Source organism: Gobio gobio (assembly GCF_949357685.1).
Source record: "Gobio gobio genome assembly, chromosome: 8".
NCBI lineage: Eukaryota > Metazoa > Chordata > Actinopteri > Cypriniformes > Gobionidae > Gobio > Gobio gobio.
Genome location: NC_137114.1, coordinates 27,972,575 through 27,989,419, shown reverse-complemented (window position 1 = coordinate 27,989,419; position 16,845 = coordinate 27,972,575). Strand labels below are relative to the sequence as shown.

Genomic DNA, 16,845 nt, shown 5'->3' with positions numbered 1-16,845 from the left:
TGGAGTGTAGAATAAGTTGATTTGTTAAAAATAAAAATGTGTTTAAAAAAATGTGTTAAGCCTATTAATTATCTGAGGACTGCTAGTTGACATGTAATTGTAACAACCTGGAATGTGACCATCAAAATAGAATTACCACCCTCTTTCTTCCTTTTCCCTGATACTTTCTAACAACCCTGATTCATAAAAGAGACAAAAATAAAATAAAACAATTAAGTTATAATGCATTTGTGAATTACGGTGCTGAGTAAGACAGACAGCATCAGTTCACAGAACAGCTGCCTCCTTCACACTGACAGCAATTTTATTGCTCTATTAGACGTTCCTGCTGCTAGATGCTCTAACTTCTAACATTATTGGCGACTGGCTATAGCTTTTGAAAATCTGCTCATAAATGATATGCATTGGCATAAATTAATTCGTTTTGACAAGGAATCAATTTTCTTGCTGCTAAAAGTTACCATTATGCAGAGGATGTATCTGTACATAAACTGCAGTGGCACATAATACATCACATTAAAAACAAGATGAACATTTATCAATGCATGAATCAAATTCACTCAGAAAAAGCACCAATTATTTTCAACATTATTTTTCTATTCATTTTTATACAATTATAATCCATGATTACCATTCAAAAAAGTTCAGGTTATGTTTTTGAAATATTTTTTTTTTATTTTTTTGAAAGATGTCTCTTATGCTCACTACCAATGCTGTATTTATTTGATCAAAAATACAGTAAAAACAGTAATATTGTGAAATATTGAAATTCCAAATAACTGTTTTCTCACAGGAAATGGATCACATGAGCTCCACTGACTTTGCCACATCAAATTGCTGCTCATTTGCATAAAGTTAAATTTTTCTGAACTTTGTTGTGCCATTGAACACGCTCACAGGTACCGTAGCTCATGTCCTTAAAGGGTTAGTTCACCCAAAAATGTAAATAATGTCATGTATTACTCACCGTCATGCCGTTCCATACCCGTAAGACCTCCATTCATCTTCGAAACACAAATGAAGATATTTTTGTTGAAATCTGAAGGCTCAGTGAGGCCTCCATAGGGAGCAAAGCAAAATATAACAACTTATATAGTGATAACCGATTTCAAAACATTGCTGCATGAAGCTTCGGAGCGTATTGAATCAGCGAGTCGAATAATGATTCGGAGCGCCAAAGACACATGATTTCAGCAGTTTGGCGGTTTGACCCACGATCCCAATCATGATTCGACTCGCTGATTCGGTACGCTCCGAAGCTTCATGAAGCAGTGTTTTAAAATCGGTTATCACTATATAAGTCGTTGTTTAGGTTTTATCGTCGCTTTGTAATATTAATATTGAACCACTGTACTCACATGAACTGATTTAAATATGTGTTTAGTACATTAATGGATCTTGAGAGTGTAAATTACTTTGCTCCCTATGGAGGCCTCACTGAGCCTTCAGATTTCAACAAAAATATCTTAATTTGTGTTCCGAAAATGAAGGTCTTACGGGTGTGGAACGGCACGAGGGTGAGTAATAAATGACATCATTTTCATTTTTGGGTGAACTAACCCTTTAAACTCTTGTTACAAAAAGAACTGCAAAATGAGCTACAAATCAATGTCAGTATACCACACTTTTACAGTTACATAGGTCACTGATCGATATCCTTATTTCCATTCTTAGCAGCGTCACATAGGTCATTTTCTTAGTCTTGGGCTCATTAGACCAGCCTCCTCTGTACAAGACCGTGATCATCTCCATTGTCATTTAGCTGGCTAGCGGTTAGCCTTTGCTCAATCCATCAGGGAATGTGTGCACGCAAATGTCAGTTGGACTCTGAAACACATGAGACTTGCTCACAGGGTTGTTTATGCGACGCTGGAATCATCTGTCTTCTGTGCCGTAGCTGGCTTTTGTTGGCCTTAAACTGTTTATGCTCACATTGACATGCTGTATTAGTCATATAAAATGTATGAAAGAAGGTGCTAAGAGAACCGAGACCTAAAAGGAATTCATGGCAGCGACGTGAACTTATTCCACAATGATGGAATGATAATAAACCTTAGACGTGTGGGCAAAAATAAACGTGAACTTTGTGCTGATGGTTTTATGGGATTCAAGCGTCTCAATGGCTACAAGTCAATGGTATAACTGAAGCAATGGTAATGGATTTTGGGAAGGGGAAGGATAAAAGGTCAAAAGAAATAGTTCACCCAAAAACAAAAATTTGGATCATTTACTCACCTTCATGTTGTTTCAAACTCATATAGCGCTCAAATCTTATTGCCTACATCAGGTTTCACATTAATCACAGCAAATGAGAGTATATGCAGAAGTTGGAAAATAACTTCTTGTTCCAGATCAGAAAGAAATGACATGCGGCTGGGTAAATTTGAAAAAAAATTTGATCCAGCAATAGGTTCAACAAGACTAAACCGAAAATCTACAGGTTAACTGGTTTTATATTCTGCTAAAAAATAAACCCTGTAGGTCTCTTTTTAGATAAAAACAGATCTGATCAGTTTAGTTGTGACATTGCGACTGATCTTGTATGGAATTGCTGCCCTCAAGTGGCCCACTTGTGTAATGACTTAAAGAAACACAGCAACCTTTAGCCTGCAAGTCAAAAAAGGAGGGTTTCATAGGGTGTTTGTCATGACTCCGTTTAAATACTTCCCCACAATCCTTCCTTGCGATTCGAACCAGTTATTTAGTTCAATCTGACTGAACTTGAGCTCTTCTGACTCAAATGGCAATGTAATAAGCAGTTGTTTTTAGTTACTTGGCTGCTAGTTATCTAAAAAACGAGAGAAATGTCACCACACCATGTGAAGGGGCGGAGAGGAACAGAATCTGACAAAGTTCCTCTGAATGGACGAGATCAAGAGACCGAGCTGAGTCATATCTGCCTTGAGGGAGCGCCGAGCTCCTTCCTGTTCCCTCATCTTACTGGAATCAACTCCCTCTATCAGTCCTGAGGGGGAGAACCTCCAGGAGACAGACTATCACTTCCAATGTTCAGCTGGAATGAGTTCTCTATTAAATCGATTACTGTTTTAAGACACTATTGCTAATTTGCAAATCTCAAAGAGCCTGAAAACCCCATTTTTAAAATAGGACTTTTAATCTATAAGGAGATACGTTTTGCTGTTGAAGTCGAATTTCCATTAGCTTAAATATACGTAATCTTTGCAAAGATGCACAACAAATTCTGTTAGAGTAATTACAGAATATTTTGCAATAGAAACCTGATTGTGACATCATAATCAGTCATCAGTAATAAAACTTTGCACTCTATTTTAGGCTACACATTTACACCATTTTGTATTCTGTTTTTTCATCTTTTAGATATAAGATAACTTAAATTATAATTACCGTTGACAGCAATTATGCATGTGTTAAAATGTCAGATGGTTTAATACACTTTAACTCCCTCCATAAGAATTTTGCAGATTAACCAGTTTTGCTCTCCTTCCCTTGCAAAGAATTTCAGTTTTTCAGATTTTCTTGCTGCATTACTACCAGTTTTGACTTCTTTACTTACTGCAGCAATGCTTGACATGAAAACCCACTATCATCAAAAAGAAAAAGAAAAAAAAAGGAATAAAACAGATAATAAAAAAAAAGAAAGAGTCACATACACCCTTAAAAATAAAGGTGCCAGGAAGAACCAAAAGGGGTTTTCACGGCGATGCCATAGAAGAAAATGTTTGGTTCCCTGAAGAACTGTTTTGTGAAAGTCAAGTCAAGTCAAGTCAATTTTATTTATATAGCGCTTTTAACAATGTAGATTGTTTCAAAGCAGCTTTACAGTGTTAAACAGGAAAATAATGCAGCATAATTTTATTCAGCTGTATAGCCATTCTGGAGGGGGAAAAAAACGCTGATGTCATCAGTTCATTTCAAATATCATACAGTGACAGTGTGGGCTTTAGATCAATAATTCGATCAGTAATTTAGTTTAAATGGTTAATTTAGTTTATTAATTAGATTTATTTCAATGTTTAGTTCTTTAAAGGTTCTTTAAAGGTTCTTTAAAGAACCATTTTTACTTACTATTTTATAGTCTAAAGAACCTTTCTGCTCTACAAAGAACCTTTTGTGCAATAAAAAGGTTCTTTGGATATTAAAGGTTCTTCATGGAACCATACACCCAGCCAAAGAACCTTTATTTTTAAGAGTGTAACATAGTGAAATATCACAATTACGAGAAACAAAGTAGCAATTTAAAGATACAAAATTGCAAGATGTAAAATCAGTCATATTACAACAACATACACAGTCACTTTATCATATTTAAAGTAATACTAGAATAAATTAAATCCCAATGAAAATACCGGTAAATAAAGTTCAATTGTGACATATAAAGTTGCAATTACTCACATAATTTTTTTGTGGTTATGTGGTTCAGGTTTAGATCTCACTGTAGAAATAATGTGAATCTTATTGAATGTTCTGGTTTAATAAAAATGAATTAGATTGCACTTTATAGGTAATATCTTACTGTGTAGTAGTAGTATATGAATTGCATTACATTTACATTATTTATATATTTAAGGACAGTGGTTGTAAAAGAGCCAAAGACAGTTTTACAATAAGCTGCTTTATTTGGGGGTTTGAGCATATGAAAAAAAAAAAAGGTGGTAACAAAATCTTGACGCTAACCTTTAAGCTATAACAGAATAATTCAGATTTCTTTTTGTTGTATTATCTGAAATATTCTTGTATTTTTAAATAGTATTTACAATGTACAATAACACTTATAGGAGAGGATTTTACAGGTATTTGCTGTAATATACAGTATATGTTTTAACCTGAGAAATGTATCCAAAAATACTGTCAATGTACACAATTCAAACGCTTTTTAAAATTACTCTAGCATGAGAAAAGTTAGTGCATACTCAGGAACTGCTGGTATCCATTACATGGAAGGTAACCCAGCTGCCAAGCCAAAGACGGGTTAGCAGAGTCTGCATAAGTGTCCATATGGTTCTGATGACAGGTGACCCTTGTCCCATGTTGATATCCAGGTCCTCCACTGCAGAAGTCACTGCTTTGGTCCTCCCATTGGTGAGCGAAGTGTCCATGGCTCACGTGTACCTGACTGTTGGTTGCACAGTGGTTGTAGTGTTGAGATGGTGTCGAGTTTGATGTGTCCTGATGCATCTCTGCAGAGACTGTGAGCTCTGGCTGATGGGAAATGTAGTTATCCATCGGTTCCTGGAAAGTTCCTGTGTTGTTCTCTTCCGGCTGCCGGTAGCACTCCGTATGGGTACACGGAGGTGCATGTGGTTCTATTGCCGAATGAGTCTGCAGATACAAAGACATTGCTGAAATGTGGTGGATGGCACGGCGGAGTGTGGTGATCTTGGACAGACGCTTTCCGCTAAGGTCATGTTTGAGGACAGTGCGCAATGCGTTGAAGGCCTGGTTGTAGTCCAGGATGCGCTTCCGTTCTCGGATGTTGGCGGCGACTCTCCGTGCTTTGGACCGCTTGGGCCGAGTACGGCTCTTTACTGCTTTGACGTCCTCCGTGTCACTTGGGCCGGATGACATTGAGCGCTCTGAACGAAGTGTTCCAGGACTTTCGTTGTCACAGTCATCATCCTGACCTAAAGGACAATCCTCCATCTCATCCTCTGAAACTTCAGATTCCGTACTGGTGCTGCCCAAACTCATGGTTGCTGACTTTTGTCTACTTCAAAAAATGCTAATCTTAGCTTTGGTATGAGAGAACTCTTACTGTCCTGTGTGCACTACAAACAGTTATTTTTGCAAAACATCCACATGTTGAAATCTTCTCTTCACCTACCAGTTCAGATCTGTCAGTCTCAGAGAGGGTGAGAGGGGTTTTTAAACACAATCTGTAGATGTGTCACGTGAGCCAGCTGCCTATAAGCAAAGGTGTATTCTGTGTTTACAAGTGCCCTCCAGGCAAGTGTAGACATCAGTCAACAGGCTTTGACACACCTCCTCAACACACAGGATCTGATCTTTCCAACTGTACCATGCCGAAAATGAGGAATGGCAATTGCAGAGTTGACAGATGCACATAACACTGCGGTGTGTGAAAAAAAGGCATTTTGACACTTTGACAGTTACGTATTGATATTTCAGAGGGATACACTCTAAAAAAATAAAGGTTCTTTTTTGGCATATAGTTCCCTGAAGAACCTTTGACATCCATATAAGCTTTCCATTGCTCAAAATGTTATTTATATAAAAAAAAAAAAAAAAGGTTATTTTTAAAACATTTTTCCCATTTTTATTATATACACTCTTAAAAATAAAGGTGCCAGGAAGAACCAAAAAAGGGGTTTTCACTGCGATGCCATAGAAGAACCATTTTTGGTTCCCTGAAGAACCGTTTTGGGAAAGGTTCTTTAACGAACCATTTTTTTCTAACCATTTTATAGTCTAAAGAACCTTTCTTCGCTATAAAGAACCTTTTGTGCAGTGGAAGGGTTCTTTGGATATTTACGGTTCTTCATGGAACCACACACCTCGCCAAAGAACCTTGTGTAGTTCATCCAATAATAAAAATGAATGAATGAATGGCATTAGGGTGAGCAAATGAAGACAAAATATTTGGGAGAACAACACCTATATAGGGAAAAGGGTTCTAAAAGAACAAGATGATGTTTTCAGTTTGTAAGTTACAAATCGATAAACATATTACGTTTTTAGAGAGTTTGTGTATAGTTGTATGGTTGAGCTCAAGGAAAACAGACAGAAGCTACTTTGAAGGAATTTTTTGACAGTTACAGATTTTTAAAAAACAAGAGGGCGGGAATAAGAACCCTATAATCCCCAACAAAAAGAACCATTTCAGCATAAAAGGGTTCTTCAAGAGAAAATGTCTCTAAATAGAACTATATGATTACATCAAGTAGAACCTCTACAGAAGACCGAAAGTGCTGAAGTACAAAGCTGTAGTGTAGAATTACCAATTCCGAACCATTAAAACAATGGTCGTTCATAATGCATAAATGACAACCGAGTAAAAGAATTTCATAGCTAGTTTTCCTCCACTTTTATCCAGACGGATTGTCTAAGCCGTATCCTGGGTGTTGAGAGAAAAATGGGAACATTTATGACAAATTACAGCTTTATCAGATAAGCCTCTTTTACCAATTTGCCTTTACACCTTTTCTCTGCCAGAGGGATGGAAAAACACTTATCATGTGTCACATAAAGTCTGCATCTCTGTATGGTCACAATTAGCTGTTGTGTATTAAGCGATTACTGGCCTTCCTGGGCTACAGCGAGGGACAGTGTAATTTGGTTGTCTGCAAAGTCATAAATCTAATGTGCGCTTCCTACAGGGCAAGAACAGACAGTAGCCACCTCACTTCAAAGCTGGGGAAAAGGAACACAGATATTTTACAATTATTACCTGTGATGACTGTGGGTTTAGGGCTTCTGTGCTGTTGCCTTTTTATTCTCACTCACAAACAACTTGTGTATCCCCTACTTGAACTTCCAGGTTTTTAATATTGTGAAATTGTAACTAACCGACCTTCTTTTTATTATTCAGTATTCAGTGTGAGCAGCACCATGTGGTCTTGTCTCTATTACTGTACAGTCAAGAGACACTAGATAGGGTTCTCCACACATTTTGCTTCAAGACCAAGGTTTTACATCAGACTCAACACAAAATTGTTAAACAAAGTGAACTAAAATGCCTGACAAACACATTTTTAAATTCCTTAATTAATAAAACTCATGTAATATTGATCAAATAAGATAAAAGATATAGGAAGAAATTTGTCCTCGCTTTTAAAAATTTACAAGCCATTGTTATATTGTTATTTGCATAAAAAACTTACAAACTTACTCTAAACAAAACATTAAGGGCCTGACTTTAGAAGAAATGTTTGCATGGACTGCATACCAGCATTTTCCAACATATTGTACTGTTTTCTGAACAAAGGCTAACATTAAATAATTTTAAAAAGTAAAAAATTTTCAAACGCATATAGAATTAATAAAAAATATATATTGTGATGGGGCCAGTAAAAATGTTGGCAGGACAAAAAAAAAATCTAAACTGCAGAAAACAATCCATCTTTTTGAGCCCTACCATTTTTTCTACTTTTTCTAATTTCTGGTCTCATAATATTGCACAAATCAATCTACAGGTTCAAATGATAATTAACTCAATATAGTATAAAGTCACAATCAACTGAGGAAGCCACTAGACAGACCTGCAGTCAGGTCAAAATGACAAACGCGTTCCATCTTCTCTTGGGCTGTGCCTATTTTACAGGTAACAAGCCTCCAGTCAAACCAGTGGCTCAAGAATGCCATCTAACAGCTAAGATCATATCAGCAGTGGGTGGTGGTGCAATAACCTTTAAACAAGAAATGGGGCTCCATTTCAGACATTGCTTCCTTCCTGTCCAGCTTTTACTGCCTAGTTATGACTTCAGCCATCGGTTTAGGGGTTTGACTATCATTTTGTACACACAATACAATAGATTAGCTTATATTAGACCAAAACCTCTTTGACAAAATCATTTTCTCAACCAGGTTTTTAATGTAGCACTGCAGCAGCTGTACCAAGTCTATTCAAACATTCATGAAGACATTCATTCCAAAAAATAGACAAAAAGCACCTGAGGTTATATACAACCCCGTAGTTACTGAGAGTGGTTAGTCAAGCCATTTAACTACAGTATAACTGTAAAACTAGTGTTTTTGGTCGATAGATGTGTTGACGATGTTCCTCATGGGCGTGGGGTGTTTTCCAGATCTGCAGTGAAAGGCAAATCGGTTTGTTAGTGGAAAATATAGTTGCTTAAGTAGGAATTACAACATCCTCTTCCTTTTCTTGTTCCGTAATTATAATCCAAAATGCAGGTTTGTTTAAACACAGGGCTCTGTATTGTGTCATACTATGTTTGTTCTATAATTTGAAATTAGTTGTAAAATGCCACAACCTTTGCATGCTAATTATAGCCTTCTTTGGGATTTTACACTCAAACAGGAATAAAATCAATGAGACTTTGGCTGTTGGACAGTTCTGTTGACCTGGTAAACATAATAACACTTTTGGGTAGAAAACACCAAGATAAGTAAAGACAAAAACAGAAGTACTGCAGCCAGACAGAGGAGAGCGTGGGAATGTCAGTGTAATTGTTTTTGCCGCTTTTTCTCAATGGTTATGAGAGAAAAAATTAGGGGTCATGAACACAGAAAGGAGAGACTTATGTACTTGGTAATTGAGGGGTTTGTTTGCAAGGTTTGGGAACTAAAACACTTAAAATAACAGGATTTGTTTTCCTTTTGCAGGTATACATGGAATAACAATTCATCAAACAGACCTTTTACCTATATCTAAAACTGAATCTAAAAAGTTACATTTCATCAATGTCCAATTGTTCTCTCAATATCTAAACTGTCAGCCAAAAAGTGATTTATAATGGTAACTGCTTTGAACTGTTGATGGTCATGTCAAAGGTTAAAGAGCACCCTTGAGCTGGACACTTAACCTGAACTGCCCCTCAAAACAATAAGAATGGATTCCCAGCTCATCAAATCCATTAGCAAAGCAGGTTAGGCAATATAGCTGCAAAAAGATCACAAAATGACAACGATTACTCAGTAACTTGATACTTTGAAGGGTTAGTTCACCCAAAAATGAAAATTCCATCATACTCGCCCTCATGACGTTCAAAAACCCGTAAGACCTTCGTTCATCTTCGGAACACAAATTAAGATATTTTTGATGAAATCCGAGAGCTCTCTGCAAAAAAATAAATAAATAACGTGTCAGACTTGTAGTGTAAACAGTGCAGCACTTCCTAGTTCTACGGCAGAACAACTCGTGCACATGCGTAGTGGGGCTCACGTGAACAGCGTTGGCCAATGGGAAGCTGGTGTTCTGGAAGTGCTGCACTGTTTACACTGCGTCAACTGCGTAAGAGTCTGGCACAGGCTAGAAGAAATTGTTGAATTGTTGTTTTTTTGCACACAAAAAGTATACTTGTCACTTAGTGTTGTCACGAATATACTGGAATTTCTAACTTCGATACGATACCTAAAAAAAGTATCGATATTCGATACCATTTTCGAAACCACGGGGAAAAACGCTGCATATTTGTCAAATAGATATTTTTCATATAATTTTTTGAAAAGTCTAGGCAATTAAAAATTTTCTTCTGAAGAGATCACTTTATATGATAAAGCTTTTAAGCTTTTTCTCATATATAAACTTTGATCAATTACCATTACAATTATCTCACAAATATTTGCTAACTAATTGTGTTGCAATAGCTTACATACACCACAAGGAAGCTGGATTTCAAATTGAATAAACAGCAAATAAGAACAAATAAACAAATTACAAACAATAGCACAAATAAATACAATATAATAAAGATACAAATGAAATGGACCGCTTTATTTTTTCATTCCGGTATGTGTGTGTGCTTCAGATGCGAGCGCGAAATCTGTGGGAATTAGTAGAATTAACGTTATGTGCAATCCCGCACGAAATTCAGACCGGTCACACCAACACTTACACGCTGTCATGAGGGAAAATCCAGCAGAACACCCGTTCGCCATGTTCAGAGGGATAACCGGGCTGAATGAGAGGAGGCGGGTGCATGTCAACTCGCTGTCGGTCGGAGAGGAGAGTGCAGCTGGTATTGATACTGTAGAAAATGAGTATCGTATCGTTTCAGATATTCCAGTATCGATACATATCGAAATATCAATATTTTTGACAACACTACTTGTCACTTCATAAAATTAAGGTTGAACCACTAGAGTCACATGGACTATTTTAACGATGTCTTTACTACCTTTCTGGGCCTTGAAAGTGTTAATCAAATTTCTGTCTATGGAGGGGTCAGAAAGCTCTTGCATTTCATAAAAAATATCTTAATTTGTGCTCCGAAGATGAATGAAGGTCTTACGGTTTGGAACGACATATGGGTGAGGAATTAATGAGAATTTTCATTTTTGGGTGAACTAACCCTTTAAATAAAATGATATCAATGATATCATTATACCAATAGGTGGCGACAAGTGACTTATTTATTTGTCACTGAATCATTCATTCAAGAGATTAGTTCAAAAATACGATTCATCCAGTAATGAAACAAGAATTCTTTTTTTATTTTTTATTTTTTTATTAATTCAGATTAATGAAATATTTTTTTAATAGACTGCACTGCAGCAATAAAGATTTTTCCAAAACCTCTATTAAATTAGATGCTATTTACTTCAGAATCGTGGGAGAATCATGATCTTAAACAATTTTAAACAAAAAAATGTTATTCTGAGCTAATACAGAATCGTGCAGCTCTATTAGGCAATATTCAGGACTGAATTGAGAATACCTTTTAAATAGATTTTGAATTGGTAGCAAACAGGATGCAGAATTTAATTTGAACATAAGGAAGTAAAATACATTAACTGTATAACTGTAAGTAACTATAAAAGCAAAGTTTGAATAATGGCAAGACAGCCTTCACTGAAAAAAAATATTTTTACTGCTTGTTCAAATTGCTTAGTTAAAATGAGCTAAAGCAACACAGTTGCTATACATTTTGTCCTAACTTAATTTAATTGTGTTCAATACACTTAAATAGAAGTCAAATTAAAGTTTACTTAATCCGTTTGTGTTGAGATTACATAAAATTTGTGTTGCATTAACTGAAACTAGGCGGGGCTTGTTAGTTCCCAGCATGCTTTGCCTATGACTAAATCAAGAGAGAGTAAATGTTGTTATTTTATATGTAAAAGTGTTATTTTATGTATTTTTGAGCCAGATGAGAAAGGGGGAGACTTGATTGTGTTTAATATTCAATTATGTTGGAATTATTAGAACTATTTAAATTACAGTGGGTTACCATTGTGGAGAAGAGTGGAGCATTTGCTTAGGCTGTGGACATGTGTACATTTACTAGCTAAACGTTGGTCAACTAGCTAGAGCAGTGTTATAATTCAGTTGTGCTACATTAAAATATATGAAATTGAAGTGGATGAATGATTATTTGAAATTAAATGCCGGAATCATGTCAGGGAGCCATATAAAATTCACTTTGAGACTACTTAATTAAATCACTTAAAATGTATTCATTCTATGATGCTGGAGTTACATGAACAAATTATGTTTGTTTAACTTAATTGATTCATGTAGGACCGATGTACACAATTAAATCATGTAAATCCAAACACACTTTTTTTTCAGTGTTGTTTGACAGTGTTTTTATAAAACCCTGACAATTTCAAGATTTACAGACAGACAAAAAGATGGACCGATAGATAATTTTCTGCCAGAATCATATGCTAAATTTACTGAATTTGCTTTAATCCTAAAACACAACACAATGCAATGCGCAAATTGCCTCATATTAATGGCCCTCTTTTTAAGGACTTTTCTTAGAGAGTGGGGTGTTCAATTCAGCTCAAGCAAAACCAAAAATCACACATTTTTCAGTTCTGAATTTTGTCGTGAAGCAGTATTCGCACCAGTTCACAAAATAAATGTGCGTTTCATTTTCTCTACCACCTTGCATTTATATTAAGTCAGTTGTTCCACTCCATGACTCTGATTCTCTGCACTCCACAAGCAGCAGCGTGTGATTAATTTGTAATGGAAACATTTGCACACTTGAAATCACCTACTGCCCCAGACTAACTGATGTAGTCCAACACATAAACATTGATGATTTACAAGAATGGTTGGCAGATTAATTGTCTTGTACTGAGAACTTCAAGCATGCTCTTAAAACCCATCCCAACCTAGTCTTTTTTTTTTGACGAATGGGAAGACACTAGTAATTATCAGTCGCCATGTATAAATCAAGGTCCTTTTAGATAGCCGTGCACTCGCTGGGAGAACTAGAGATAGCTCGGACATAACTGTGAATTTGTAAATCTTAAGTCTGAGGTTAGATAATGAGAAGCTGCTTTCTGGCAGTTATTAGAAGACAGTGACACAATTATTTAGATACATGCTTTTAAAGGGGTGGTGAGGCTTGAGAAGTATGCAGGGAAATTAGAGGTCCACGTGGAAAACATGAATTTGTTACAACATTCTTTGGAACATTTTTTAACTGTAAGTCACTGTAGGCTACCGGCCACTAATGCTTTAAAGGGGTGGTTGATTATGATTTCACTTTTTAAACTTTAGTTAGTGTGTAATGTTGCTGTTTGAGCAAACAACATCTGCGAAATTTACGACGCTCAAAGCAAAGGGAGATATTTTCTTTTAAAGAAATCACTTTTTAAGGACTACAACAAACGGCTGGTAGGGACTACACAAGCTTCCTCCTGGGTTAGTGACATCACTAACCCTGAAATTTACATTAACCCTGCCCCTGTGAAGATGAAACAAAGGGGGTGATAATATCAGAATATGCTTATCAATGACTTAAAGCTACACTGTGTGATATTTTCCCCCATCTAGCGGTGAAAAGGTATATGACCATCCAGTGAATATTAGTTTCTGTTCCTCTCAATTCCGATTTTGTTTTAACTCCTACGGTGGCCGATTTAGTCCAAGATTAACATGGCTTCCAGTTCGACCTCGTCCACATTCGACACGGTGCCATCGAGTGTTAAAACGCGAAAGGCGAAGCTTGAATTTACGGGTATGTCCCTCTTTGGCTAATGTACTTTCAAGATGGAGGGGCAACATGGCGACCGGCATTCGAACCCCTTACCCGTATGTATTTTCAATGGCATATTATAAACTTACGAGAATACTTTATTACTTCAAAGAAGTAAATATACATTAATGAGCACATGTATTTTTGAAAGAACTAAGTGTTTTTAGCTAAGAAAAAACTAAAAAAAGTTACACAGTGTAGCTTTAAAGATACTCCACATCAGCTACATAAATTAATCAACTAACCATTCAGAAACGTCCTGTCTCATTCTACATGTTGTCACTTCTTGAGTCTCTCCACCATTGTCCGACTCTGGTTTGAACATAAAAGGCTGAACCGTTTCATTGCCTGTCTGCATGAGGTAATCAGAGCTGCTAACTGGAGTTCTTGAAGCTCCGCCCCATGAGCAGCAGCTCATTTGCATTTAAAGGGACACACAAAAACAGCATGTTTTTGCTGACCCTTAAAAAAAAAAAGACAATTTTAACATGCTATAAAAAATTATCTGTGGGGTATTTTGAGCTAAAACTTTACATTCACACTCTGGGGACATCAGAGACTTATTTTACATCTTCTAAAAAGGGGCAATCAACCACCCCTTTAATTAAAGTGCTAGCATTTGTGCTGTTCACGCCTTTCACAACCAGTGTTTTTTTTTTTTTTTTTATAAAACTATAACTATAACTGGGAAAAACTGAAACAAAGCTAAAATACATTTCATGACTCCAAAAGTAAAAATTAAAACATAATAAAAAGTATTAAAAAGTAACATCGCAACTACATGTTAACTTGCAGTCATTCGAGTATTAGTAAACTATCTGTCTTAATATTTGCTAACATTTTATTTTGATGCTCCCAAACAGACAGTCTACTGACTATAACTTTCAAGTACATGCACTGTAAAAAAAAATCAGGTCTCCAATTGAAAATTTTCTAGTGACCGATCACATCAAAAAAGGTTTGTTGGTCAAATTGAATTTCTTTCATTTTAATTGAATTAAATTGCATCAATTCACAGAAATTAAATTTGGACAACTGAAAAATGTAGATGTGATCGGTCACTAGAAAATTTTCAATTGGAGACCTGAATTTTTTTACAGTGTGTCAACTTATTCTACTAACCCTAACCTAACAGTCTATTAATTCTCTAATGAGAGTTATTTGACATGTATTTGCAAAAGTGTAACCAAATACTATACAACTAAGATAACTAAAGATAAGATAAGAGTCTAAATCTGTCAAGGGGTAACAATGGAACAACAGGATCTCATTTTCAATCAAGGGTTTAAATAAAATATTAAAGAGACAATAAAAACAACTTCTTTCTTGGAAAAAATTAACTTCATTCTCAAAAGTCAACAGATTTGTGACAGCTAAACGTAAAACAATTTAAAAGCCAAATATGTCATTCTCTAAATAACGAAATTTAAGCCACAAAATAAATGGCATTCCATAAAATAAGCAAAGGATTTAGAAGCATATCCAGAATGTTTTATAATTACCCAAAAATTAAACATGGTTCACTCCTCACGCACATTATCACGTCCATCAAAAGCATAGGCTGGCTGTCGGTTGGACTATTAGAACTAAAAACAACGACATGACACAATCAATGGGATCAATCACTTCACTGAATACTTGCTGAAATAAATAGTTATTACCTTACGATCCATCTGTTTTCAAATCCACATTTTTATTTGCCATAATTTTGATTTGTTACATTTAATTAGCCCGTAGCAGATTTTGACAAAAAAAACTATTTGTAAATCGTGAGAAAATTGCGATTTTAACCAAGGAACCAGGATGTGTGACGTCCACGTTACCCTCGGTTTCCGCTTTTACAGCCGTAGAAACCTTGGCAACAGACGTGGACAACTGCATAACGTCTCGCGGCACGCTGTTGTAGTTTCGTTCAAACATTATGGGCCATGGCAAGCAGACTTTGGAACACAATGAATCAAAAGAGGGCCAGTATCGACGTGGCATTTTCAAGATGGTGATAGCTTCACAACAAACTTAGACTTGACAGAGATGCCGTTCTTGCATGTGCTTTATTAGACAGGTGAGCAAATGTACATAAAACGAATCAGTGTTAAGTAGCTCAACACGATGAAATATTAGAATGTCATCAGTTTGATGTTCTAATGTTGATATAGCTTACTGCTAGTCTCATACAGCCAACAAACTAACACACAGAATAACAGTATAACTTTCAACACACTCAAATGCAGTTTAGATAGTATAGACCAAGTGAAACAGCATTGTGTTTCCTCACAATTTTAATTCGTCAAATAAACTAATCTGTATGAGTACAGTAGCAATTCAGCACTTGCGGGTAGTTCGGTAGAATGAAATGTCCTCATTTCTTTATATCCTCCAGGACTCACGTGTGGCGCTGATATCTGTCTCTTGTTAGTCGCGCCCTGCTTCATACCACAGTCATGTTAAAAAACATGAATGCATTCACTCATCCATAAACATTATTTCCCCATAAACATTATTAGATCCATCGGTATGACGACAAGTTCCACACTCATTCACTGCGTCATCAATCTACGCCTTTGTTATTGCTTTAAAGAGGTTAGTGACCCCTAGCGGCGAAAAAATACATATTGTAGCTTTAGGAAACACAAAATGAACATCACAATCGTTCCTTTGAGTAACTACATTCATTTCAATACAATAAACGCCTTAGCAAGGCTTCCAACCTTTCTTAGTTTGTTTTGATTAGATATGCTGTTCATTTAGGGGGTTCCCAAACTATATGCTACAGTCGCTGCAGGGCTGCAGTGTAATGGAAATGTCTGGGACCTCCTTGGCCTTCCATTCAAGCCCTTGTAAAAGAGTACAACAGTACATTGTTGACACATGCCTCTTGATCTGCACTTGCCCTTGTAAATTGGCATGGCTGCCTAAGGTTTGATGAGGTTATGTTAAAGATGGGTGTTGTGTCTTGTCAGGGGAGGATGGGCTGATCTCTCTTCGTTCCCTGACTCACCATCCACAGCACTGGCTGCTTGTGTTCCATCTACAGATGTAAAAGAGGCGGCCCAGAAAAAATGAATCACTCCCAAAGACAGCATTAGAAAAAGGAACCAATCCGAGCTAAATAACCAAGCTTTCACTCAGTCTCTACCAAGACAGATCTGTGTGAATATTTTAAAAAGTCATTATGTAATGTAATGTACAAGCATAATACATTACATTAACAATTATAATTTTAGAAAAT

The 16,845-nt window shown here is 36.2% G+C and overlaps 1 protein-coding gene across 1 annotated transcript; it reads right to left on the bottom strand.

The window, feature by feature from the left end:
* Window positions 1–4,881: 4,881 nt before the first annotated feature.
* LOC307130541 (class A basic helix-loop-helix protein 9) lies at window positions 4,882–5,670 on the bottom strand (the record flags this gene model as incomplete). Its single annotated transcript, XM_079823574.1, has 1 exon — window positions 4,882–5,670. One exon carries the CDS (start codon window positions 5,668–5,670, stop codon window positions 4,882–4,884), a length of 789 nt encoding a protein of 262 aa, XP_079679700.1.
* Between the last annotated feature and the right edge of the window lie 11,175 nt (window positions 5,671–16,845).